Genomic DNA, 27773 nt, shown 5'->3' with positions numbered 1-27773 from the left:
ACCTCTGGATTGGAGATGCTGGGGGAGTCCCTAAATAGGAAGCCCCATGTCTGTCCTTAGGTGAGAATTCTGGGCCTCGCTGCATGGCGGAGCTGCTGATGGCCTCAGGCTCTTGCTGTGGACCCTGAGGTACATGGCCTCGCCCCACCCACTCTTGACCCTCCAACAGCAATGGAGCCAAGCCCCAAATACTTCACTTGTTTCTTTTTATTTGGTGTTGGATCCAGGACAAGGGCAGTGGGGAATCGAAGCAGGGGCTTCCCTAGCTTCATACCCCCAGGCCCCTGTGCCTCTGGAATGTACCAACAAGGGGCAGGGGTTTCAGGGGGCTCAGCCTCTTCATGGGGCACGCCTCAGCCCTGGGTTTGTCGCAGTTTGGCCTTGAACTTGCCTTTGTCCTTGACCTTCCTACGGGTGCTAGGAATTGTTCCGACTTCAAAGGGCAGAGGCAACAAGGCACTTCCAGCTGGGGGCCTCGGAGGCAGAAGAGAGCAGGAGCCTCAGTGTGAAAGGAGGGGAGAAGAGGGAGACGGTCAGAAGTCTGTTGAGAAAGGGGCTTCTGAGGGAGACAAGCTCTTCCCTTGGGGTGCCAGCCAGCCTGGGAGCTGCCGTCTGCCTGTGCCCTCCAGCCCTGACCCCATGCTCAGCACGGTCCACTGGGTGTGAGCCACAGGTCGAGGCCCACCTTTCTTGGCTTCAGGATGCTGGGTGCCACCTTGAAATCAAGGTTAGGTGGGAGGGAAATGAAGACCTTGGCCGTGGGTAGAGTCATCAAGGCCTTGCCTGTGGTCGACAGGGCCTTAGTGCCCACCAGCTTGCTGTGCTGTCGTCTGAGGATCTGGCCTTGGTGTCGGAGTACATGGGGAGAAGGCAGCTGGGCCTTGGTGTGGAGGCTGGGGAAGTGGTGAGGGGCTGTGGGAGCAAGAGAAGCTGTGAGGGCCTAGGGGGTCCCAAGGTGGCCTAGCTGCCCTAAAAGGTGTGTGTGGAGGATGGGGGGATGTGGAGGGGGCGGGGTAAAGGCAGATGGAGCCCTCCGGGTTCCTCCTCCAGAGGCAGTGAGAAGAAAACAGGGTAGAGTCCAACAGACCTGGGTCTGCATCCCAGCTGTGCCCCTTCTGAGCTGTGCAACCTTGGGCAACTTCTTTAAACTTCCTGATATCTTGGCTGGAAAATGGGGATAATAGCACCTACCTTGCTAGGCTGGTGTAGGCACTAAAGGAGCTGGGCAGGTAGTGGCATGGGGCACACTGTTAAGTGCTGGACACATGTTAGTTATTTTCCCCAGAGGTGACTGCTTGAAGGCAAAGGCAGAATACTGCAGTGGGAAAAGCGTGGGCGCTGGAGAGAACAACCTGGGCTTAAGTTCTGGCATCTTTGAAATAAGGTCGTCTTTGAAATAAATCACTCTGCCTCGCAGAGTCACTACTTTGGAGGAGACAATACTTATTTGGCCGGGTTTTTTTTGTTTTTTTTTGACAGAGTTTTGCTCTTGTTGCCCAGGCTGGAGTACAATGGTGCAATCTCAACTCACTGCAACCTCCGCTTCCCGGGTTCAAGCGATTTTCATGCCTCAGCCTCCCAAGTAGCTGGGATTATAGGCACCTGTCACCACACCTGGCTAATTTTTGTATTTTTTAGTAGAGTAGAGATGGGGTTTCACCATGTTGGCGAGGCTGGTCTCAAACTCCTAACCTCAAGTGATCTGCCCGCCTCGGCCTCCCAAAGTGCTTTTTTTGTTTGTTTTTAAGACAGCATCTCGCTCTGTCTCCCAGGCTGGAGTGCAGAGGTGCAATCATAACTCACTGCAGCCTTGACCTCCCGGGCTCAAGCCATCCTCATTAGCCTCGCGAGTAGCTGGGACCACAGGCTCGCGCCACCATGCCCAGCTAATTTGGCTGTGTATTTTTAAAGAATACTTTGTGAGTAGTGGCTTTTACTTGCTACTGGTGGCTCTTTGGTGGGGTGGCTGATCCAGGTGGTTAGGAGGGGCCTGGAGAGCAGGAATAAATCGCCTTGGGACACTTGGGTGTTTTGGGCAAATGGTCTTACCCAGGGCCTGGGGGTTCTTCGGACTCAACGGCAATCTGTTCAAGTGGTGGGGTTGCCTGTCCCCACTAGAAAAGGTCATAGTGAAAATGCAGCCTATCCTGGTGCTGGGGGCGTCCCACTCTGGGAGATTGGGGCAGACCAGGGCTGTGGCACTTTTCGCCTTGCCTTTCTTCCCCTTTCCGAGGGCTGAAGTGGTGGCAGTGGAGACTGGCTTCTCACTGTGCCCCAGGCTCCTGGCCCCAGCACCTTTCCTAGAAGCTGACCTGTGGATAGGGGTCCCCAAGTCCTTGCCTTCCCTAGAGCCTCGCTGGGTCAGCAGAGGGACTGCTGGGCGGACCCCCATCCGCCGATGACACATCGCCATGGGCTTCTTGATGGTGGAGCCCTCTACCAGGAGCCGGATGCCCACATACTGGGGCACCTCCACAGCAGGCTGTGGGCAAGAAGAGGAGACAAGGCCCACTCAGTCAGTGGTAGTGGAATCCTTGGCCCAGCGGGACCCAGGGTAGAGATGGGTGGAATTACTTTCTGAGGCATCCGGTCAAAGAGACATTTCTGAGCTGAGAAATGGAAAGCCCACCTCTGAGTCAGTACCTAGAGTCACAGAGCTCCAGGAATTGCTAGCCCAGAGGAATGGGGGAATCCCAGCCATGTCCCACCAGCACCCCTCAGCCACATTTCCCTCCTAAGCTGCCCCCAGCCCCTGCTGGAATGTGTGTGGCTCCACTGCACAGGCTACTGCAGGTGGACAGCTTCCTGAGCTCAGCCAATCAGATTCTCTGCACAGGGAGTTTGAGTTACGCCACCCAGACAGGTAAGAGGCTTGGAGCCTCCCTAGAGCCTCGTGTGAACCCAGGTTTTGGGGGAGCAGAAATTAAGAACCTTAAAGAAGACAGTCTGTGGAGAGAATGAATTAGCGAATACGCAGAGGAAGGCAGAGAGAAGGGTCCAAGGAGAGGGACTCCCTTACAACTCTCAGTTCCTATCAGGCCAAGCTGTGTGTCCTGCCCTCAGCTGGGCTCCAGGAGAGCTCCCTGTGCCTCGCCAGCAACCTGGAGTCAATTGGAGGTATCTTCTGTGCCACTGAAGGATCCTGATCAGAATCTATCTAAACATCAGAATTACTTGGAGCTTGTTAAAAATACAGCTATCCGCCGGGCACGGTGGTCACACCTGTAATCCCAGCACTTTGGGAGGCTAAGGCTGGCAGATCACTTGAGGTCAAGAATTCGAGACCAGCCTGGCTAACATGGCAAAACCCTGTCTCTACTAAAAATACAAAAAAATTAGCAGGTCATGGTGGCAGGCACCTGTAATCCCAGCTACTTGGGAGGCTGAGGCAGGAGAATTGCTTGAATGCAGGAGGCGGAGGTTGCACTGAGCCGAGATCGCGCCATTGCACTCCAGCCTGGGTGATAAGAGCGAAACTCCGTCTCAAATAAATAAATAAATAAATAAATACAGCTATTGCCGGGCATGGTGGCTCATGCCTGTAATCCTAGCACTTTGGGAGGCTGAGGCAGGTGAATATCTGAGGTCAGGAGTTGGAGACCAGCCTGGCCAACATGGCAAAACCCCGTCTCTACTAAAAACACAAAAATTAGCCAGCCATGGTGGGCACCTGTAATCCCAGCTACTTGGGATCTAAGAAGGAGAATCACTTGATTCCAGGAGGCGGAGGTTGCAGCGAGCCGAGATAGCACCACTGCACTCCAGCCTGGGTGGCAGAGCAAGACTCTGTCTCAAAAAAAAAGAAAAATTTAAAAAAAATTCTTTTTAATCAAATAAAAATATAGCTATCAGCACTCCCGAGTGGCCCCAAATGATGAGGGAAAGCTCATCTTTAAAGAAGAATCTCAGCTAATAAATGCAGAAGGAACAACAGAATTAGACATTTGCCATTTTGCAACTCTAATAAAATAGGCAATAATCAAAACTGGTATCAAAACAATTAGATGAATGGATGACAGGAAAATGACAGTCATCTGGACAGAGCCAACACAACACCTTACAAAAAAATTAATTGCAAAGGGGAGATGTAGCTTATAATGGAGAGATCTCGTAACCACCGCTGTAACCCACAGTCAAACTCAGCAGCACTAACTGTGAGACACTGTCAAAGGATGTGCCTTGTGATGCCACATGAGGTACCCAACATCACCTCTGAAGTGCTCTTGGCAAAAATGTTTAACCTGAACCTCATCAAGCTGTCTGACCTAACTTCTAGTTCCTGAGACAATCAGCTAACAAAAGACCAAGGTAAATAACACCATAAGGAAACAATCAGATAAATCCAGAATGTGGGACAGTTCTACAAAACAACCGGCCTGGCCCCTCAAAAGATCAAAACTGTGGTGTCAAAAGGCACTGGGGCTGGCCTAGATGAAAAGAGACAAAAAACCAGTGCAAGGTGTGAGCCTTCACTATGTGCTGGCCTAAAAACAAGAACAAATCAGCAATAAAAGACATTTAGAGGGCTTGGCGCGGTGGCTCATGCCTGTAATCCTAGCACTTTGGGAGGCCGAGACGGGTGAATCACGAAGTCAGGAGATCGAGACCATTATGGCTAACACGGTGAAACCTTGTCTCTACTAAAATACAAAAAGTTAGCCAGGCATGGTGGCGGGCGCCTGTAGTCCCAGCTACTCAGTGGGGTGGAGGCAGGAGAATCGCTTGAACCTGGGAGGCGGAGGATGCAGTGAGCCGAGATGGTGCCACTGCACTCCAGCCTGCATGATAAAGCGACTCTGTCTCAAAAAAAAAAAAAAAAAAAAAAAAAAAAAAGATGTTTGGGGGAAATTTGAAAAATGCAGATGCGTAGTCACCTCCCCAAGCTAGACATCTTGGGTCAATCTCTGGGGGTGGAGCCTCCTGACATCCATACCTTTAGAAGCTTTCACATGCTTCTGGCCTGGGCACTGGCATTGGGAGCACTGCACTACAATGGCACCTTTTCCCTCAGCTTGCTCATATTTTCCTGCCCATGTATTTCCCCATTTACATTTTTTGAAACCAAAACGCCAATATATTAATTTAAGAAACGATCGGGGCCGGGCGTGGTGGCACACGCCTGTAATCCCAGCACTTTGGGAGGCCAAGGTGGGCGGATCATGAGGTCAGGAGATCAAAACCATCCTGGCTAACACAGTGAAACCCTGTCTCTACTAAAAATACAAAAAATTAGCCGGGCGTGCTGGCGGGCGCCTGTAGTCCCAGCTACTTGGGAGGCTGAGGCAGGAAAATGGCATGAACCCGGGAGGCGGAGCTTGCAGTGAGCCGAGATCGCGCCACCGCACTCCAGCCTGGGCAACAGAGCAAGACTCTTATCTTGAAAAAAAAAAGAAATGATCAATAACTGTAATAAAGACGAGGTCACTTAGGTCACGTGATCGGTATGCTCTCTTCCTGTAACCAAACCTTGACAGAAGCCGAATGCTAATCAGAAGCCACTTAAACTGCCACAAGAAATTCTATCCAGAGCTCAGAAAGCTTTGCAATCAATTGTCTGACTGATTTTTTAAAATGCTGTTCTATTTTACAAGTAGACTCCAATCTCTCTTTGAAGCAAGATGAGTGAAATAATTATAATACTAATAATAATAGTAGCTACCAGTAATTGCCTATTACTATACATTCAGGCACTTTACAGGTTATACATGATGAAACTCCTAACCTTATTAGGTAATAACATTAGCTAAAACTTAGTAGCATTTACTATGTGCCAGGCACTATTCTAAAGTACTTTACTGGCTGGGCACGGTGGCTCCTGCTGTAATCCCAGCACTTTGGGAGGCTGAGGTGGGCGGATCACCTGAGGTCAGGAGTTTGAGACCAGCCTGGCCAACATGGAGAAACCCTGTATCTACTAAAAATACAAAAATTAGACAGGCGTTGTGGTGGGCACCTGTAATCCCAGCTACTTGGGAGGCTGAGGCAGGAGAATCGCTTGAACCCAGGAGGTGGAGGTTGCAGTGAGCCAAGATCATGCCACTGCACTCCAGCCTGGGCAAAAGAGCGAGACTCGGTCTCAAAAATAAATAAATGAAAATGAAGTACTTTACTTGTCAACTCATTTAATTCTCACAACTCATAGTACCTAACTTTGTGAGTTAGGTACTATTTTTATTCTTACAGATGAGGAGACCTAGGGGTTAGGAACTTGTCCAAAGTCACACAGCTTGTTGTCACTGAACAGTAATTTGAAACCAAGGAGACGGCCGGGCGTGGTGGCTCAAGCCTGTAATCCCAGCACTTTGGGAGGCCGAAACTGGCGGATCACAAGGTCAGGAGTTCGAGACCATCCTGGCTAACCCGGTGAAACCCCGTCTCTACTAAAAAATACAAAAAAAAAAAAAAAAACTAGCCAGGCGCAGTGGCGGGCGCCTGTAGTCCCAGCTACTCGGGAGGCTGAGGCAGGAGAATGGCGTGAACCCAGGAGGCGGAGCTTGCAGTGAGCCAAACTTGGGCCACTGCACTCCAGCCTGGGAGATAGAGCGAGACTCCATCTCAAAAAAAAAGAAGAAACCAAGGAGATTCCAGAATCTCTGCTCTTACGACTATGCTATATGCCTCTCTAGAAATATTATCCCCATACACTAATTCATTTTATTCTCCCATTCCCATGAGAAAGTTGGTAATAATATCCCCATTTCAAAGATCAGGAGACTGAGGCTCAAGGAGGCGAGGTCACCTTAGCAGGACCAGGACTTGAATCTGGGTCTTAAACTGGGTCTGACTGCAGAGTCCTATGCTCCACTATGGGGCTGCCTGGAAGAGGGTGCAGACTCTCTGGGGTCCTGCCTGGGCCCAACCTCCTCACCTGCTTATAGATGAGCTCAAAGGCTCCTGTGTCACAGTTGCGGTCCAGCCGCCGGTCAATGACCACGCGCAGGGTGTCAGCTTGCACGCCAGCACAGAGCCGGGCTGTGACTGCCGTGGAGGGCGCCATGGTGGGGCTGGCGTTGATCTCAATCAGCCAGGGCTGGAAGTCCTCCCCGAACACAAAGTCAGCACCATAGAGCTCAAAGCTGGCCTTCCGACACTGCACAGTGTCCTGGGAGGTCTGAAGTGCGTGGATTACAGCATCCTTCATGCCAGGCACGATGATGGTGGACCAAGCATTTGGGGCCCCCATCTCCTGCAGGTGGGCCTGGAACCTCTGGCTGGACCACATGTTGTCTGGGGGAAGCAGTGGATGCCGATGGCATGAGTTCTCCAGGTGCTTCTGGATGGAGTTGTTACACAGGTGCACTGAGCTGGGGCAGAGAGCAGAAAACTGAAGTCCAGGCCCTTGTGTCTCTCCCATCCAAGTTCAGGGAGGACAGGCAAGTCCTGGAACCAGCCCTGGGCCACCCTGCACTATTCAACTGGAGATGGGGCCCTACTGGGAAGGACAAAAAGGACAGAGGCCTGGGCCCCACCACATTCCTTTAGGGCCAGAACTACTGTTATCTCTCAGGGCTGCTCTGAGAGCGCTAATTATGGGGGCCACAGTACTAAGTGCTTTGTGCATAGTCTCAGTTAACCATCTCAGTGTTTGGAAGATAAGAGGGTGGGTAAGGGTATGGCCCCGTCATCACCAGGACGCGGTCAAGTGCCATCTCCACACTAGTTGTGAGACCTTAGGCAAGTCGTCTAACCTGCGTGCTCTTCACATCTGCAAAATGAGGGTAGTAACAGTACCCACTTCACTGTTTTTTATTTTTTCCTCAGACCTGGTGAACAGGAAGTATTCACTGGGTTCTTATGAAGAATAAGATAATGGATACAAAGTGCTTAGCACTATCACATATGAAGCACTCAATAATTGATAGCTATGAATTTCATACTACTGCCTCCATTCTTCAGATGTGGAAACCAAGGCTTAAATAGGTTTTCACATGACCAGAGTCAAACAACTTGGAAGCTGCAGAGACAGAATTTGAATTCAGGCTTCAACAAGGCTTTCTCTCACCCCAGAACTTAACACGACATCTTGGTTTTCAAAACTTCTGACCTCCTTTCCCCTGCTCTACATTTGCTTCCCTTTTTCCCCCAACGACAAATATAATCTTTTTTTTTTTTTTGAGACAGAGTCTTGCTCTGTTGCCCAGGTTGGAGTGCAGTCGCACGATCTCAGTTCACTGCAACCTCCACCTCCCAGGTTCAAGCAATTCTCCTGTCTCAGCCTCCCGAGTAGCTGGGACTACAGGTGCCCGCCAACACACCCAGCTAATTTTTATATTTTTAGTAGAGACGGGGTTTCACCATATTGGTCAGGCTGGTCTCGAACTCCTGACCTCAGGTGATCTGCCTGCCTCAGCCTCCCAAAGTGCTGGGATTACAGGTGTGAGCCACTGCGCCTGGCCCAAATAATCTTTGAACCTGTTAGATAATTTCACTTGTGTTCATTGCTTGTCTGTTTCTCCCTGCTAGAATGTAAGCCCTTGAGAGCCAGGATCTTGTTTTGTTCACTGCTATACCCCAAGTGCCCAGAACAGTGCATGGCATAAGGTACACACTTGATCAAATCTGTTGGAGGGGCCAGGCACAATGTAATCCCAGCACTTTAGGAAGCCAAGGTGGGACGATCGCTTGAGCCCAGGAGTTTGAGACCAGCCTGGGCAACATAGTGAGACCCCATGTCTACATAAAAGAATTCAAAAATCAGCTGTGGTACATGCCTGTGGTCTCAGATACTTGGGAGGCTGAGGAGGAAGGATTGCTTGAGCACAGAAAGTCAAGGCTACAGTGAGCCGTGACCATGCCACTGCACTCCAGCCTAGGCAACAGAGTGAGACCACCCCCCGTCAAAAAAAATAAAAATAAAAAATCTGTTGGATGCAAGGACAGCTGGCTGGATGAGAGCCCGCCTGCCTGCAGTCTGTGCATGGAGCCTAGCGCTGCTGCGCGAGTCCCCTGCACTGTAATTGCCTGTTTGCTTGCCAGTTCCCCAACTAGGCAGGGAGCTTGTGGGAGGCGAACAGAGGGGCTCACTTGTCCAGGTTCTTCAGGGAGAAGGGCTGTGTGGAAAAGCGGATATAGCTGTCGCGGTAGAACCACACAGTAAGTGGGTTCCAGTCAGTTACCAGGAACCACTGTCTCAGGTCAAACTTGGTGCCAAAGATGAGCAGGGGCCGCTCAATATACTTCTGCACCACCCATTTGCCGTCCTTCATCACCATGGGGTTGCCATTCACCAGCTTCAGCATCTCCTCCAGGTGGTCCATGCATATGATGCCTACGGGGGAGGAGGGCAGTCAGGGATTGAAAGGTCAGGCGTGGGCTGGGAGAAGGGCCAGCTTGTCATGAGCTCTCATCCCCTCGGAGCTGATAGGGCTGCGTGGGAAAGGTGGTCTCCCTCAACCAGAACTCAGTTCCCTTTGAGAAAGCCAGGAATTTGCTAAGGATTTTAAATTTTTCCTAATTAACCAGTTTTGTTTGATTAAATAGGAATATATACATGGCTACAAATTTAAAGTGCTGGGCTTTTTTTTTTTTTTTTTTTTTTTTTTTGAGACGGAGTCTTGCTCTGTCACCCAGGCTGGAGTGCAGTGGCGAGATCTCAGCTCAGTGCAAGCTCCACCTCCCGGGTTTACGCCATTCTCCTGCCTCAGCCTCCCGAGTAACTGGGACTACAGGCGCCCACCACCACACCCGGCTAGTTTTTTGTGTGTTTTTTTAGTAGAGACGGGGTTTCACTGTGTTAGCCAGGATGGTCTCGATCTCCTGACCTCGTGATCCACCCGTTTCGGCCTCCCAAAGTGCTGGGATTACAGGCTTGAGCCACCGCGCCTGGCCTTTTTTTTTTTTTTTTTTTTGAGACAGTCCTGTCGCCTAGGCTGGAGTGCAGTGGCACGAGCCCGGCTCACTGCAACCTCCGCCTCCCAGGTTCAAGCGATTCTCCTGCCTCAGTCTCCTGAGTAGCTGGGATTGCAGGTGCCTGCCACCACGTGTGGCCAATTTTTGTATTTTTAGTAGAGACAGGGTTTCACCATGTTGGCCAGGCTGGTCTCCAACTCCTGACCTCAAGTGATCCACCCGCCTCGGCCTCCCAAAGTGCCGGGATTACAAGCGTGAGCCACCGCGCCCGGCCAGTGTTGGGCTTTTTAAAAGTATGTGCACCTAGGCCGGGCGCGGTGGCTCAAGCCTGTAATCCCAGCACTTTGGGAGGCCGAGACGGGCGGATCACAAGGTCAGGAGATCGAGACCATCCTGGCTAACATGGTGAAACCCCGTCTCTACTAAAAATACAAAAAACTAGCCGGGCGAGGTGGCGGGCGCCTGTAGTCCCAGCTACTCCGGAGGCTGAGGCAGGAGAATGGCGTGAACCCGGGAGGCGGAGCTTGCAGTGAGCTGAGACCCGGCCACTGCACTCCAGCCTGGGCGACAGAGCGAGACTCCGTCTCAAAAAAAAAAAAAAAAAAAAAAAAAAAAAAGTATGTGCACCTATTACTTTCCTACCAATAATAAATAGACTATAAAACAAAACAAAAATTAGACAGTACAAAAGGGCAGACAATAAAAATTACATCTCCTTGTCCAGGGGCAGCCAACTGCTGCTTCCAGGTCCTTATGGATATCCTTCCGGATCATGTGAGAGCCTACACATGCCTTCGTTTCCCAGGATTGTATAAATTAAAGCATGTTAAGGATTTGGAATCATGCTTTAGATGCATGACTGCATTTAATCCTCACCTCACAGGAGGTATTATCATCCTCCTCATTTCACAGATGAGGGAACTGGGGTTCAGGGAGGTGATAAAACCTGCTCAAGGTCATGAAGAATATCAGTAGCAGAGCTAGGACTCAAACCCAGGCAATCTGGCTTCAATAGACCTACACTATTAACTTCCTTGGCCTTTACTGGGAGATGGGAGGTGCCAAGGCAGGAAGTAGGAGCTGACCCCCACCTCGTCCGCGGGACTTGGCTCCCGGCTTCACAATCCAGATGTTGCGATCCCCTTCCATGTCTATCTGGGGTACCACGGCCCGCAGCTGCTGCAGGATGTCCTCACAGCGCTGGACCTGAGTGTCGAGGTGCCTGAGTTCTGCCCCTTCGCTGTGGGGAAATGATGGAACTTGGGCAGGGCTGGACCTGGGACATGTGGGCGGAGAGGGCAAGGGGAGATATATTCCACCACCCCCCACTGTCTTCCAGGCAGCCTCGGTCACGCCCTCCCTGCAGATATCCATAGGTCCCGCCCAAGCCTCCGGCCCCACCTTCAAGCCACCCCTGAAATCCTAACCTCCCCAGACTACAGGAAAGGGAAAGGTTGATAAAATTCCATTAACTGCAAACCACCCCCTACTCCAGCACTCCACCTGTGCCACTCCCCTTCCTATTACATTAAAACTGTCTTTGACAGAATTTAATCTTTCCAGTTCCTAATGATAAAGCACCACTATGTGCCAGGCACTGTGACAAGGGCTTTCCATATATTTTCACTAATCCCCTCAAGGCCCTGCCAGGGAAGTATTACTGATACCCCACCCCCTGCCCCCCAACTTTTTTTTTGTTTTGTTTTTTGGAGACAGGGTCTTGGTCTGTCACCCAGGCTGAAGTGCAGTGGTGAAACCATGGCTCACTGCAGCCAGGAACTCCTAGGTCCAAGTTTCAGCCTCCCAAGTAGTTGGAATTACAGGCATATGCCACCACATCCAAGCTAATTTTTATTTTTGGCAGAGATGGGTCTTATTATGTTACCCAGGCTGGTCTTGAATTCCTGGCCTCAGGCGATCCTCCTGCTCAGCCTCCCAAAGTGCTGGGATTGTAGGCATGAGATACCACACCCAGCACTGGTCCCATTTTAGAGAAATGTAAACTGGGCCAGGCACGGTGGCTCATGCCTGTAATCCCAGCACTTTGGGAGGCGGAGGCAGGCGGATCACCTGAGGTCAGAAGTTCGAGAACAGCCTGGCCAACATGGCAAAACCATGTCTCTACTAAAAATACAAAAATTAGCCAGGCATGGTGGCAGGTGCCTGTAATCCCAGCTACTTGGGAGACTGAGGCAGGACAATCACTTGAACCAGGGAGGCAGAGGTTATAGTGAGCCAAGATCCCGCCACTGCACTCCAGCCTGGGCGGGTGACAGAGCAAGACTCGGTCTCAAAAAAATAAAATAAAATTAAATAAAATTAAATTAAAATAAAATAAAAAGTAAACTGGGCCGGGCACAGTGGCTCATGCTTGTAATCCCAGCGCTTTAGGAGGACGAGGTGGGCGGATCACGAGGTCAAGAGATCGAGACCATCCTGGCCAACATGTGAAACTCTGTCTCTCCTAAAAATACAAAAATTAGCCAGGCGTGGTGGTGGGCACCTGTAATCCCAGCTACTCATTAGGCTGAGGCAGGAGAATCGCTTCAACCCAGGAGGCAGAGGTTGCAATGAGCCGAGATCACACCATTGCACTCCAGCCTGGGCAACAGAGCGAGACTCCATCTCAAAAAAAAAAAAAAAAGTAAACTGAAGCTTGAGAGTTAAGGGACTTACCCAAGGCCATACACTGAAAGCTGAGTGGTACAGCCAGGATTCAAACTCTGTCCTGTCTGATTCCTCCATGCATAGGTGCTTTTTGGGGTTAATTCCTCTCTTAATCTGCGCCTAATATTGGCTGATACAATGTTAGCCTAATTCCTTTCAAGCACATCTATATCACACCTCTTCTTGCTTTTCTCCCCATCATTTACCCCCACCTGACACATCTGCTTATTTGGTTATTGTCTGAATCCCCTAACTAGAATGTAAACTCTGTAAGAGCAGCAACATTTTTTGTAGTTGTTCTCTGCTGTAATCCCCATCCCCAAGCACCACACCTGGCACTCAGCAGGTACTCCCTAAAAGTTTGCTCAGTGAATTAACGGATGGCTCAGCAAGTACTTTGGTAGGAGCCTGCCTCAGCAACTGGGCTGCACAGACAGGGTTTCATGGACAAAGAGTGACCCTGTTCTCTACAGGACAGAAAATGTCCTGAACTAAACCAAGTCACAAAATACACCAGATGGCTACCTCATCCAGACTCTCCCATTTCTTTCCTTCTGAATGAATAGGACGGGAGCCTCCTATTCAGGGAAAGCTAACTCTGTAACACTTTAGCATCTTGAATGTCTCCAGTCATGGAGAACTTTCTCTTTTTTAAGGAGGAGGCAGCAGCCATTGGGGCAGTGCCAGGAACAAGTACAGCAAGATGCAGGGGGCTAGGCAAGGTCTCCCAGCAGTACTCACACCTATGTCCTGATAAACTTTTCTGTGGTCCGTAGCATGAAGCATCTGTTCAGTAATCTGTGATGTGGCCCAGGAAAGTATCACACAGGAGTGTAATTTGAAAAAGTATATTCGACATGACAATATGATTTTATAGTTAGTGAAAAGAAAAAAAACAACAACAGTATTTTAATGAAAAGTCAACCTTGATGAAAACCTGGCTGGCTTAGTTCTTAAAATCCAGGATTCAAACAAACAAACAAAAAACTGGGTGGCTTTTTTTTTTCGAGACGGAGTCTCGCTCTGTCGCCCAGGCTGGAGTGCACTGGCGCGATCTCAGCTCACTGCAAGCTCCACCTGCTGGGTTCATGCCATTCTCTTGCCTCAGCCTCCCCAGTAGTTGGGACTACAGGTGCCCACCACCACGCCTGGCTAATTTTTTTGTATTTTTAGTAGAGACGGGGTTTCACCATGTTAGCCAGGATGGTCTCGATCTCATGACCTGGGTAATCCGCCCACCTCAGCCTCCCAAAGTGCTGGGATTACAGGTGTGAACCACCGCACCTGGCCACTAATTTTTGTATTTTTACAAAAGATGGGGTTTCACCATATTGGCCAGGCTGGTCTTCAACTCCTGAACTCATGATCCACCAGCCTTGGCCTCCCAAAGTGCTGGGATTACAGGCGTGAGTCACTGCCCCGAGTGGATTTGTTTTTTAAAAAATGTTGAGAAGCATTAACAGTAAATATTGAATGAATTAGGCCAACCAAACAAACAAAAAAAAAACACAAATTTTTGTTTGTAGGCCCACCAAACAAAAATCTGCCAGGCCTGGTGGCACATACCTGTAGTCCCAGCTACTCAGGAGGCTGAAGTGGGAAAAATCACTTGAGCCTGGGAGGCAGAGGTTGTACTGAGCCAAGATTGCACCACTGCACTCCAGCCTGGGTGACAAAGTAAGACCCTGTCTCAAAAAACTAAACTAAAATAAAATATTGAAGGAATGTATGAATGCTGGTCATTTGTACTGAACCATTCAACACTGTGTACGTCTGTTATATGATGCAATATTTTATGTAATCCCGACTTTAGAGAGATTCCTATAGCCCTCTAGAACCTGCCCCCACACACCAGAAATAAAAAGGACTCGTGCTTCATGACTAATGTTCTAGGTCTCGAAAATTCTTTTTTTTTTTTTTTTTTTTTTGAGATGGAGTCTCGCTCTGTCACCCAGGCTGGAGTACAGTGGCACGATCTCGGCTCACTGCAACCTCTGCCTCCCGGATTCAAGCAATTCTCCTGTCTCAGCCTTGGCCTCCCAAAGTGCTAGGATTACAGGCATGAGCCACCGCCCCGAGTAGATTTGTTTTTTTAAAAAGTTGAGAAGCATTAACAGTAAATATTGAACGAATTAGGCTGAGTGCAGTGGCTCACACTACTCAGTGGCTCCTGAGTAGCTGGGATTACAGGCATGTGCCACCAGGCCAGTTAATTTTCGTATTTTTAGTAGAGATGGGGTTTCGCCATATTGGCCAGGCTGGTCTCCAACTCCTGACCTCAAGTGATCTGCCCGCCTCCGCCTCCCAAAGTGCTGGGATTACAGGTGTGAGCCACCACGTCTGGCTGTCTTGATAATTCTTAATTTAAGATGGGTAGCTTTACATTTTCCAGTAGCTAAAGAGAAAGTATTGGGTCACCTAAGTTATTTCCTGACATTTAGAAAAGATGCAATGAATTACTTGCTAATGACATGGATCTGCTGCTCATGTCATTCATTAGTTCTTCGGTTTCCCCTATTGAGTAATTAAATCTGTCCATTTGTTTCTGTTCTTCAGTTTCCCCTATTGAGTAATTAAATCTGTCAATTTCTTTCCATTACCACCACCCCAGCTGAGATTCCTAGCACTCCCACTTGGCTTCCTGCATGTCTCAAACCTTGAGCTGTGTCCCGGTTGAGAACAGGGGCTACGCTTCATTTCTGGTACCTGGCACAATGCTTGGCACATTGGAGTTGCTCAAAAAATGCTTACTGTGTGTTCTGCCTTCCGGGCTGTTCTCCCTCCAGTCGCTCCTGCATGCTTCTCCTGAATGGAATCTCCCTAAAGCAGCACCAGGCTCACCTTTGTCCTCCCTTCCCCCGCCTGAGAACCTTTCTCCAAAGTGTGTTCAGAAAACACTGCCCCAGGCCAGGCGCGGTGGCTCACACCTGTAATCCCAGTACTTTGGGAAGCCGAGGAGGGCGAATCACGAGGTCAGGAGATCGAGACCATCCTGGCTAACATGGTGAAACCCCGTCTCTACTAAAAATATAAAAAATTAGCTGGGCGTGGCGGCGGGCGCCTGTAGGTAGTCCCAGCTACTCGGGAGGCTGAGGCAGGAGAATGGCGTGAACCCAGGAGGCAGAGCTTGCAGTGAGCCGAGATCGTGCCACTGCACTCCAGCCTGGCGACAGAGCGAGACTCCGTCTCAAAAAAGAAAAAAAAAAAAAAGAAAGAAAGCACTGCCCCTCAGGATGCTTGGTGGGAGGCAGGGCAGGGTGGGAGCCTACAGAGAGAGTATACAGGATACATTCTGTAGGCTTACACCACCCAGAGGTTCTGAAGAGTACTGCCCCAGGGAAGCCTCTTTAATTAACTGCTTAATCCAGTGTTTTCCAAATGTGATGGACCACAAAAGCCCTTTTTCCATAAAATCTATTTACTTCCTGGAGAATTAACATCCATACAACACACACTTTGGGCAATGTGCTGTCCATTTGGTGGCACAAGCCATGCTCTTAGAGACTATGCTATGCCAAGAACCAAGAAGAGTGGCCCAGACCCTATCATGGAGGCAGTGGGAGTCCTTGAGGGTTCCCGAGCAGGGTACCTGCAGGGTAAATGGGCGGGAGGCTTGGGGAAGGGGTGGGGGCTGCCCGAGACAGAAAGGGCCTGTCCCTAAACACCTGCCCACAGCCCAAAGTCCCAGCTGCAGGGGACTCACTGGACCACTTGGTAGTAGCGCTGGAGGAAGAGGGACCAGCCCTCGGGGGTGAGGTACAGTGGGGCCTCCAGGTCCTTGTCGATGTCCATGTGGGCCAGGTTGCTAAGGTACTCCTCGCACGCACACAGAGCTTCATCCACAAACTCTGGGGACACCAACACTGGGTTTTTCTCCTGTTTCTTGCGCTGCTTGTCTCCTGCACATAGGGAGGGGCCTGTCACGATCCCATATCCAGGCAGGTAACCTGACACATGCCACAGCCCCCATTGTCCTGAGGCCTGTCACTTACATGCGGCCCAGCACGTACCTAGATAGATCCCTTACTGCCCTGGGATGTGTCACTTAGCTGAGGCTTTGCTCTAAATTCACTGCAACTCTAGCACTTGCTCCTGGCTCCCACTGTCCCAGGACCTGTCACTCACTTAAGACTTGGCCCTAAATGTCCCCAAGTCCTCTGACAGCACCTATAGCCTCTCTGCCCCTTGGACCTGTAAGACACCTGAGGCTCTGCCTAAAATGCACCTGGGAGCCTTGGCCTATGTGAACCCAGTTATACATGAATACCCCTCCCCCACGTCTGACACAGCTTCTTAAGTCCACACACCAGAAATCCAGACCCACTCCCAGAATCCTGACACAGAGCTACAACCCTTAGCCCACAGAAGCACTAACCTCTGTGTGCACTGTTATTGCACAAGGCCCTGACACACCTGAAAGTGATTACAGAAACTGACCCTTCAGAAGACCCCCATGCACATCCACAGACCTGACTCACCCGAACATCGCAGTGCACTGAAGACCCTGATATACAGCTGAGGCCCTCAGACCCCTGCAGCCTGACCTATACCATAAAAGCTTAAGCACGGGGTCTCTAGCCACACCCGAGGCCCTTTTGCCCCTTATCCTGGCACACAACCAAGCCTTCCCTGTACGTGACACATGCAAGAGACAGCAATGGGGAGGTCTCCCTCTGGAAGAGGCAGGGATTTTCCTCCTTCCTGGAGAGCTGCCTCTACTTCCCTGAATCCCTCACTGATGGGTCCCTGGATTACAGGACTAGGAGCCGGGAGGCACGAGCTAAATCCAGAAAGGGAAAGGGCAGGCAGTGGTTGGGCTGGCATGCAATGATAGTGAGGGTTCCTCTGTGTCCCCCTCCACTCCAAGCTCTTCCTTATGTTCAGGCCTAAGCTGTTCTCGGGCCATGTGTAAAGCCCAGTTTCACTGCGTCCTCCTCCTCAGAGACCTGAGCTCCTCACAGGCAGGGATGGACCATGTCTTCTTAGTCTCCCCTCTCCAGGGTGCTTGGCCACATGCCAGGCCCATGGGAGGGTGGAATGAGGAGTGGATCAACTAACAAATGGATGGGAAGACAAGTGTCTAGGTACCTGGGACAGAAAAATGGATGAGTGGATGGACTGGAGGACAGATAGGTAGTAGACAGGAGAATGGAATAGCAGGTAGGTAGATGGGTAGATGGATCTGTGGAAGGATAGGTAGGCAGGGAGTGGATAGATGGATGGGGAGTATGGAGCTGACGTCAGGTAGATGAATGAAGAGATTAACAATGGGTGACAGGTGGGAGGATGGAAGGATGAATGGAAGTGTGGGTGGGTGAATCGGTAGATCAGAGAGTGGGTAAATAAGTGGGTACATAGGTGAATGGATGAGTGGATGGATGGATGGATGGATGGATGGATGGATGGATGGATGGATAGATGGGTAGACGTGAATCATACACAGATGTGTGAATGAACCAGTAGGTGGGTGGATGAGTAGATAGGTAGAAGGGCAGATAGGTGGAAGGGCAGACGGGTGGAGGATAAATGGGTAGGAGAGTGGAGGTAATCACAGTACTTACCTGAGGCCTCTTCCTCTACTGCCTGGATAGGGTATGACTTCCACTCAGACTTCACCACCAGCTTGAGAACGTTGCGGGCAGCTGTCAGCCAGAAGTCCTCTGCTCCCAGGCCAGGGGATACCCTGCTCAGCCCCTAGGCCTGAGGCCTGTTCTGGTTCCAGAACCTGATCATGACTTGCCCCATTTTGGATCCAGAACCTGACTCTACCTTTTCTGACTCTAGAGCCTGAGTTTAGAACTTGCTCCTGTTTCAGGCCATGCGCAGTGGCTTATGCCTATAATCTTAGTACTTTGGGAGGCCGAGGTGGGTGGATCACGAGGTCAGGAGAACGAGACCATCCTGGCTAACACAGTGAAACCCCGTCTCTACTAAAAATACAAAAAATTAGCTGGGTGTGGTGGCGGGAGCCTGTAGTCCCAGCTACTAGGAAGGATGAGGCAGGAGAATGGCATAAACCCGGGAGGCAGAGCTTGCAGTGAGCCAAGATCGAGCCACTGCACTCCAGTCTGGGTGACAGAGTGAGATTCTGTCTCAAAAAAAAAAAAAAAAAAAAAAAAAGGACTTGCTCCTGTTTCAGTTGTGGAACCAGACCCCAAATCTGACCTGACCTGGATCATATTCTGCCTTCAGAATCTGGCTTGGACCCATTGTCTGATTTATTTCTTCTGTTCATCACCTACTTTTGATACTTATTCTATCCTGAGAACCAGACTATGTCATATTTCAGATTTTGAATGTAATTTAAACCTAGCATAGAATCTGGATCCAAATTCTAACCTGAATTTGGAACATATTGTGGAATTGGAACCTAGTCTGCCTTAGAAACCCAAAGCCTGCAGCCTTTTTTGGAACCCAATTCAACAAGTGGAACTTGATATAAGCCTGGAATCTGTTCTGGATTCCAAACTCAAGGGACTGACCAGCTTTTAGAACCTGCTCTAGAATATAAGCCAAGCTACCTGAGCTTTTCTGGAGGTCAGAGTTGACCAAGCTAAGAGGCTCATTAAGGGAGGGCACATTAGGGAAGGATAAGGATTGAGGGTGGAAAAGGAAATCTGCTGGGGCAGACGAGGACATGAAGAGAGGCCTGTTGCTCTCCAACATGAGCCAGAGCTTCAGCCCTGCTCCGTCAGCCTGAGGTCCAGGCATGGGGCTGGGGGTCTCCTTACCTATGAAGGCTTTTTTGTCATCCTCAGCCCCCAGGCGGTAGCAGCGTGGGAAGAAGGAATTGGCATCAACCTCATCAAACCACGGCAAATTCCGGAGATTGAGACATAGACCCACCTACGGAGTTAGTGCTGAGAGGGCAGGGCGGGACTGCCCACACTCAGCACACACCCAGACAGCTCAGAAAGACCCCAACTGGATATGCTCTCAGAGCCTTGGCCCCACTTGCAAGGTCTGAGTTGCTCACATCTATCACCATATATTTGCCTGGGCAGTGTCCTTTGCCAAGAATGCCTGACGTCCCTCCTGTCCACCCTTTCACATTTTTTTTTTTTTTTGAGATGGACTCTCGCTCTGTTGCCCAGGCTGGAGTGCAGTGGCGCGATCTCAGTTCACTGTAAGCTCCGCCTCCCAGATTCATACCATTCTCCTGCTTCAGCCTACAGAGTAGCTGGGACTACAGGCACCCATCACCATGCCCGGCTTATTTGTTGTATTTTTAGTAGAGACGGTGTTTCACCGTGTTAGCCAGGATGGTCTCGATCTCCTGACCTGTGATCTGCCCGCCTCGGCCTCCCAAAGTGCTGGGATTACAGGCGTGAGCCACTGCGCCTGGCCCACCCTTTCACATTCTTAAAGAGCTGCCAAGGCCAAGCGCAGTAGCTTACACCTGTAATCCCAGCACTCTGGGAGGCTGAAGTAGGAGGACTGCTTGAGGCCAAGACCAGCCTGGGCAACATAGCAAGACCTCACCTCTTAAAAATAGAACAAAACAAGAGCTGCTTCTTCTAGAATCCTTCCTAACCCACACCAATAATATAATGGCAGGTCATTATTATAAAGCCCTTCATCCTTGCCACAATCCCAGAAGACAGTCCTTACTGGTATTCTCACTGAAAGATGAGAAAACTGAGGCTCAGAGAGGTGAAGTCACTTGCTAAGAAACCCAGGTAAGGCTGGGCATGATGGCTCATGCCTGTAATCCCAGCACTTTGGGAAGCTGAAGTGGATCACCTGAGGTCATGAGCTCAAGACCAGCTTAGCCAACATGATGAAACCCCATTTCTACTAAAAAATACAAAAATCAGCCAGGTGTGGTGACACGCACCTGTAGTCCCAGCTACTCAGGAGGCTGAGGCAGAAGAATTGCTTGAACCTGAGAGGCAGAGATTGCAGTGGGCAGAGATTGCACCACTGCATTCCAGCCTGGGAGACGGAGTGAGACTCCACTCAAAAAAAAAAAAAAAGAAACCCAGGTAAGACAGAATGGGTTCATTAGCCAGATATCTTTTGCTTAGGAGGTTAAGAGCCTGCTTGCTCACTATCATTGGGTTTGGTGATTGTTCTACCTCCAGACCCATTTGAATGCTGGAGCCCATTTTAGTCACTATATCTACACATGCCAGATACGGTGCAGGGGCTGGATTTGAACCGGCCAGATGCTGGTCAGACTCCAAATCTTCTGAATTATATACTTCCCCTTGCCCTGAGAACTTCCTCTTACTAACAAGGAGAGCAGGGAGGAGGGCTGCCAGCCCAAGGGCGGGGAGTTGGAGGCTGCCCTGCCTGCTCCTCTAGGGAGCCCACCTTTGTGGTAAAGGAGCCAGCCCGGGCGTAGTGGTTTATCATCTGATCCTTGGAGAGGAAGCGACAGTCGAGCACATCCCGCCGAGTGGTCCAGATGAAGTAGGGGGTCTCATTCTGAACCATGCGGGACTGGGGAGACAGGGAGGAGACAGAAACACAGAGGCCAGTGTGGGTAGCAGGGCCTAAGGCAGCCTCTCCCTGCCCTGCTGAGCAGGGTGGGTGAACAGGAAGGAGAGGATGCTTCCAAAGTGGACTCTAACCCACACATCATCTTTGTGTAACTCAAGATTTCTCTTCCTCCAGGGCACAGGTGGGCAGAGGCCAAGCCAGCCTTTCAGGTTCCTTTTGGCCTTAGGGATGCCACAGGTGGCAGCGTGAGAAGAAGGAGTTGGCATTAGCCTCATCAAACCACGGCAAATTCCAAAGACTGAGACATAGACCCACCTATGGAGTTAGCCGCTGAGGAGGCAGGGCCCCTAAGGGTGCCCCCAAGCAGTGACAAAGCTGCACAACTGAATGTCACACTTTGTTCTGGCCCATGGTCATCAGTGACTTGCCCAGGGGCAGGACGGTGACTCCAAGCTGATGGGCACACAGCCTGTGACAAAGGCTCTCTCATGGACCCCACCTCTCTCCATCCTTCCTACAATTCTGGGAGGTGGGATAATTATTCATAACCAATGTCAGCACATGCTGGGCCCTGCTCTAAGCACTTTCCATGTCAGTTCATTCAAGGTTCACCACAATTCTACGTGGTAGGTGCTAAGGTAATCTCTATTTTGCAGATGAGGAAACTGAGGCACAGGAAGGCAAGTGACTTGCCCAAGGGCTCATGAGATTGACCCATATGAAGCTGCCAATATTCAGCCATTCCTGACATAGAGAAATGGCTTTTTTTTTTTTTTTTGAGATGGAGTCTGATTCTGTCGCCGAGGCTGGAGTGCAGTGGCGTGATTTTGGCTCACTGCAACCTCCGTCTCCTCGGTTCAAGTGATTCTTCTGCCTCAGCTTCTCTAGTAGCTGGAATTACAGGTGTGTGCCACCAGACCCAGATAATTTTTTTTTTTTTTTGTATTTTTAGTAGAGACGGGGTTTCACCATGTTCCCCAGGCTGGTCTCGAACTCCTGACCTCAAATAAGCCCCCCACCTTGGCCTCCCAAAGTGTTGCGATTACAGGCGTGACCCACCACGCCCGGCCAGAAATGGCAATTTTATATAGTTGACCTCAGTAAGTGGCACTACCAAGATGGAAACCCAAGTACCCTCACCTCAACATGCATGTCCTCCACATCATCACACCCAACTCTTTCAGCTTTTTTTTTTTTTTTTTTCCAGATGGAGTTATCGCTTGTTCTGTCACCCAGGCTGAAGTGCAGTGGTGCGATTTCAGCTCACTACAACCTCCATCTCCTAAGTTCAAGCAATTCTCATGCCTCACCCTCCCGAGTAGCTGGGATTACAGGTGCCCGCCACCACGCCTGGCTAATTTTTGTATTTTTATTTTATTTTTGAGACAGAGTCTTGCTCTGTCGCCCAGGCTGGAGTGCAGTGGCGTGATAGCTCACTGCAACCTTCGCTACCCAGATTCAAGCAATTCTCCTGCCTCAGCCTCCCAAGTAGCTGTGATTACAGGCATATACCACTACACCCAGCTAATTTTTATATTTTTTTAATAGAGACAGGGTTTCACCATAGTGGCCAGGTTGGTCTTGAACTCCTGACCTCAGGTGATCCATCAGCCTTGGCCTCCCAAAGTGCTGGGATTAAAGGCGTGAGCTACTGTGCCCGGCCTTTATTTTATTTTTTATTTTTATTTTTTGAGACAGAGTCTCACTCTGTCGCCTAGGCTGGGATGTAGTGGCATGATCTCAGTTCACTGCAACCTCCACCTCCTGGGTTCAAGCAATTCTCCTGCCTCAGCTTCCTGAGTAGTTGGGATTACAGGTGCCTGCCACCACACCGGCTAATTTTTTTTTGTATTTTTTTTTTTCCAGTAGAGATGGGTTTTCACCATGTCGGCCAGGCTGGTCTCGAACTCCTAACCTCAAGGGATCCGCCCGCCTCGGCCGCCCAAAGTACTGGGATTACAGGCATAAGCCACCCCACTCCGCCTCTTCCACAGCTTTTTAAGTCCTTCCTTCCTACCTTCACTTACCAAGAGCAGAGGGAGAAGGTGAACTATGGGGTTTTTATTTGAAGGAGGAGTTACCATGCATGGAAGCTGTGCTGGCATCTGGTATGACCTAGCAGAGCTCTGAACCACAGGCCAGATGGGACACAGGCCTGATGTGTCCCTCCCCACTCTGCGGCCCTATCCAGCCTTTATTCACTTATTTCTTTTTTAGAGATAGAGACTTGCTTTGTTGCCCAGGCTGGAGTACAGTGGTGCGACCATAGCTCACTGCAGCATGTAATTTCCGGGTTCAAGCGATCCTCCCATCTTAGCCTCCCGAGTAGCTGGGACTATAGGAACATGCCACCACACCTGGATAATGTTTTTCTACCTTTTTTTGTAGAGACTGAGTCTTATATGTTGCCCAGGCTAGTCTTGAACTCCTAGCCTCAAGTGATCCTCCCACCTTGGCCTCCTGAGTAGCTGGGACCACAGGCATGAGCCACCATGCCCAGCTCTATCCAGCCTTTAAAGAAGCAGTTTTTACTACAGATAGGGAAACTGTGGCCCAGAGAAAGAAAGGACTTGTCTGAGGTCACCCAGCTGGACACCAATGCTCTCCCTCTAAGCAGGCAGCCCCTGCTTCATCTTGTCCCCCAGGGCCCTCACCATCAGAGCATGTGTTCCATCTAGGTCATCAAATTTCAGTAAATCATCCAAGTCGAACAGCTGTGGTGGCTGGAACTCCTCATCCTCATCTTCATCCTCTGTGGATGCAGAGGCCAGAGCTGATGAGTTTCCTCTCCCTGCCCCATAGTCCATAAGGCCTCAACCTTGGGACAGTGGGAACCAAAGAAAAGGGACTCAGGAGGGACAGTTGTGGAAAGGGAGGGAACCACTCACCATCCTCAGTGGTGTCACTGTCACCCATCGCTGAGCTATCCAGATCCTTCTGGGGTGGCAGCAGGGTGGCGCCTGAGCGATGGACCATCTTCTTCTCCACCCAGCCCCTCCGGCGCAAGAGACACCGGATCACTGGGTAGCAGCCTTGGATTGTAAAGATCTTCTTCTGCTGCAAGGTGAGAGATGGATACTTCTTCAATAAGTATTACATAAGTACCAGACATAGGGGATATAAAGGTGAACCAGACAGTATGGACACTGCCATCAGGAAATTTTTATATTCCAGTAGGAGAAATAAACAGACTATAAATAAGTAGAGAAATAAATATGCATGGTAATAATAATAGCAATGGCTACTATTTATTGAGGACCTACTATGTGCTGAGCACTTACATGCATTACTAACAATACATTAAGCATTTTTGTTTTGTTTTGTTTGAGATAGGGTCTCACTCTGTTGCCCAGGCTGGAGTATAGTGGCACAATCTCGGCTCACTGCACCCTCTTCCTCCTGGGTTCGAGTGATTCTCCTGCCTCAGCCTCCTTGAGTACCTGGGATTACACGTGTGCACCACCATGCCCAGATTTTTTTTTTTTTTTTTTTTTTTTTTGAGATGGAGTCTTCCTCTGTCACCCAGGCTGGAATAGTACAATCTTGGCTCACTGCAACCTCCACCTCCCGGGTTCAAGCGATTCTCCTGCCTCAGCCTCCCCAGTAGCTGGCAGTACAGCTGTGTGTCACTACGTCCAGCTAATTTTTGTATTTTTAATAGAGACGGGGTTTCACCATATTTGCCACACTGGTCTCAAACTCCTGACCTTAGGTGATCCACCCACCTTGGCCTCCCAAAGTGCTGGAATTACAGGCATCAGTCACCGCACCCGGCGCCCAAATAATTTTTATATTTTTTGGTAGAGACTGAGTTTCACTGTGTTGGCCAGGCTGGACTTGAACTCCTGGTCTCAAGTGATCCTCCTGCCTTGGCCTCCCAAAATGCTGGGATTACAGGTGTCAGCCACCTCACCCGGCCAATACTATGCATTTTTATTAGATACTGTTATCTCCATTTTACTGGCTATGAAACAGAGGCATAGAGAAGTTGAGCAGGGTGCCTGAGGCCGCACAGTGGTTAAGCAAAAGAGCAGGGATTTACATCCTGGCAGTTTGGCTCCAGAAACTGCATACTTAATGGGATCCAGAGAAACTACTTAGAAATACATGGCCAGGGAAGGTTGAAAGGAAGCCACGAATGCACAGAACTGGGAAATGGCGATTCAGGCAGAGGGGAATGCATGTGCAAAGGCCTTGAGGCTGGAGAGAGGTCAGAAGGAACTGAAGGGAGACCAGAGTGAGTGGAGCATGGAAAATGATGGGGAAAGCCCCAGAGGAGGTAGGCAGTGGCCAGACTGTGGAAGGCCTGCAGGCCTCAGAACGGACTTGGATTTCATACTAAGAGTGTCGTGAACAAAAAAGGGTAACTGAGGGAGTCTTTCCAGGCTTGGCTTGCTGCTGTATGGCAAAAAGATGAGGGGACAGGATGGAGGCAGACCAGTTAGGAGGCTGTCATGGTTTGCCTAGGAGAGAAATCACAATTACTAAAATGAAAGTGGTTACATCACGGACTGGAGAAGGTGCTAGAGTTGAGAATCGTTTTGGAGGTGGAGATGACAAGTGGTTTTGCTGATGGGATTAGACCTGTGGGTGAAGAAACAGAGAGATGAGATTTCTGGCCTGAGGAACTGAGAGATGGGAAAGACCACAGACTGGGGAGGACAACAGGTTTGGGCAGGAAGATCAAAGTCTGGTTTGGGACCTGAATTTGAAATGCTTGTTAAGTTTTCTGGGTGTAGATGATAGGTAGGGGGCTGGATCGACCGGATGTGGAGTTCGAGGCTGGGCTGGAAGGGGCACAGAGGGGGTGCAGCACACTGACCGGACTCAGCCAAGGACACAGCCAAAGGAGACAGACCTGGGGAAGGGGCCAGGGGGCCACTAATGGCCAAGGAACCTTTAAAGGCCACTGAAAAGCGGCAGCCAAAGAGGGAGAAAGGAAAACGAGGAGCGTGCAGTCAGACAGCCAAGGGGAAGGGTGTGTGTGGGGCAGCGGTGTAGAAAGATACAGGGTGCCCAACCGAGATCAAAACAGAAAGGCACTGCTGGGTTTGGCTCCCTGGAACTCACCAGGCACCTTGATTAGAGTGGGACATCACAGGGAACCAGAGTGGAGGGAGCCCAGAAGTTTGGTGCTGAAGGGGTAAATGGGGAGGTAGTTGAAGATGGGTGTGGTGGTTGAGGGTTTTTGCTGTTGTTTTTTCTTTTGCTTTTGTTTTTTAAGGATATAAGAAAACAGCGCAGGGAGACAGGTTGAGCCGCTCCCAGGGCCCTTTCTAAGCGCCCCCGCCCCTCCTCTGACCTTGACAGCTCTCTCCACGTAGATTTTGGCGTTTCTGAGCCGGTTCATGTGAGACGCCTTGGAGGATCCTCGCCAGAGGACCGGGAAACCTGCAGAAAGATGCGGAGTAGGGGCGGGGTAGACTGGGCCTGGGCCTAGGGTCTCGGCCCAGGATCTTTTCTCGCCGCCGATAGCCACGCCTCTTCTCTGCCTCCGGCCTTCATCCAGATGTCCACCCTCGGCCGCTCTTCTCCCGACCCCCATTCCCTCCCTCCACCCCAGCATCTTGTCGTCCTCGCAGCCGCTGTAGGCCAGAGTGAACGGGCCGCACGGGGCCTCACCATCCTGCGGAGAGGGGTCATCCAGGACCGGGGTGTGCGGGGGGCCGAGGGGGCGGGGATCCGCGGCGCCCTGGGCGTGGGTGCCTGGGACCAGCGTATTGAAGGCGCGGCCGAGGCGGCGCGCAGGAGCGGGGCTGCCCGCCTGGCATCTACCGCCTGCGTGGCCCTCCTCGGGCTGGGCGGAGGCAGGGCCGGGCCATGGCAGCCTCCTGGGTGGACGGAACTCGGAGCGGCGGGCCAAGGGGAAACTGGTGCGTGGCTCAAGCGGCTGCGGCTTTCGCAGCCAGTTGCACACCGGGCCGCCCCCCTGGCGGTACCAGGAGGCCGAGACCCGGCGCCCGGGCCCCAGCTCCCCAGCGCTCAGGAGCAGCGGCGCGTCGGGGCCCTGCATGCGCCCCTCGCGGCGCTCGCCCTCCCAGCGCCCCTGATCCCGCCTCCCCTCCGCGTCGCTGCCTCCTCTCCCGGGAAGGTCCTGCCTAGGCTCGAGCCTTGTCCTCCGTTCCAAGCCCCGCCCCGTTTGCTATTGCCTTGGAAACCATTCCCTGGGCACCATCAGACCGCTCGGGGTTGGTTGGGGGCTGCGGTGGGCCCCGGGGCAGTCAAGCGAGGGCTTCCTCAGGACCTGGGGCCTCACCCACACCCTTGATGAGTGGAGCACTGAAGGCGGAAGAGAGCACTGAGCCCCAGTTAGTGCCGCGGTTCCTTATCCAGTACTTCCTGGTGCCACCGGCCGTGGGGTTTGGGCGATTCTACAGTATTTATAGGCGCTAACAAATGGCCCCTGATCTCATGGCGCTTACAGCCCAGTGAGGGGAATAAAAAGTAACAAAGGAAGGGAATAGTTACAGGTATAATAAGGGCAATGAACAAGCAGAGGTGAAACCAGGAAGAGGACGCATTTTAGATGAAGTGGAGGTAGAGGATGTCCTCTCTGAAGAGGTGACACATTTAAGCTGAAGATGTAAATGCGAGGAGTCAGGAGTCACCAGGGAAAAGGGAGGAACAGCACTTCAGGGAACAAACAGTCCCAGCAACAGCCGAGAAGGGTTAAGAACTACAAGACAGCCAGCGTGGCTGGAGCCTGGCGAGGACAGATCAGACCTGCCGGGCCTGGCAGATGGGCCTAGGGTAAGGTCCTTAGCGAGGGCAGCATATGGGGGTAACACGAAAGTGCAGAGCACACCCTCCCC

General features: G+C 50.9%; 1 protein-coding gene across 1 annotated transcript; it reads right to left on the bottom strand.

The window, feature by feature from the left end:
* TTLL3 (tubulin tyrosine ligase like 3) lies at window positions 1-27261 on the bottom strand. Its single transcript, XM_077993360.1, is given in 15 exon segments — window positions 1-274; window positions 277-499; window positions 686-912; window positions 2341-2482; window positions 6869-7304; window positions 9025-9268; window positions 10941-11089; window positions 16220-16415; window positions 18078-18176; window positions 19248-19362; window positions 20833-20961; window positions 23616-23713; window positions 23850-24018; window positions 26264-26352; window positions 26584-27261. Coding segments are annotated over 15 exon segments (2877 nt in total). The 5' UTR covers window positions 26975-27261; the 3' UTR covers window positions 1-104.
* Window positions 27262-27773: the final 512 nt, after the last annotated feature.

Source organism: Macaca mulatta, chromosome 2 (genome assembly GCF_049350105.2).
Source record: "Macaca mulatta isolate MMU2019108-1 chromosome 2, T2T-MMU8v2.0, whole genome shotgun sequence".
NCBI lineage: Eukaryota > Metazoa > Chordata > Mammalia > Primates > Cercopithecidae > Macaca > Macaca mulatta.
The sequence above is the reverse complement of the archived record's forward strand: the minus strand, read 5'-3'. Positions and strand labels throughout refer to the sequence as shown.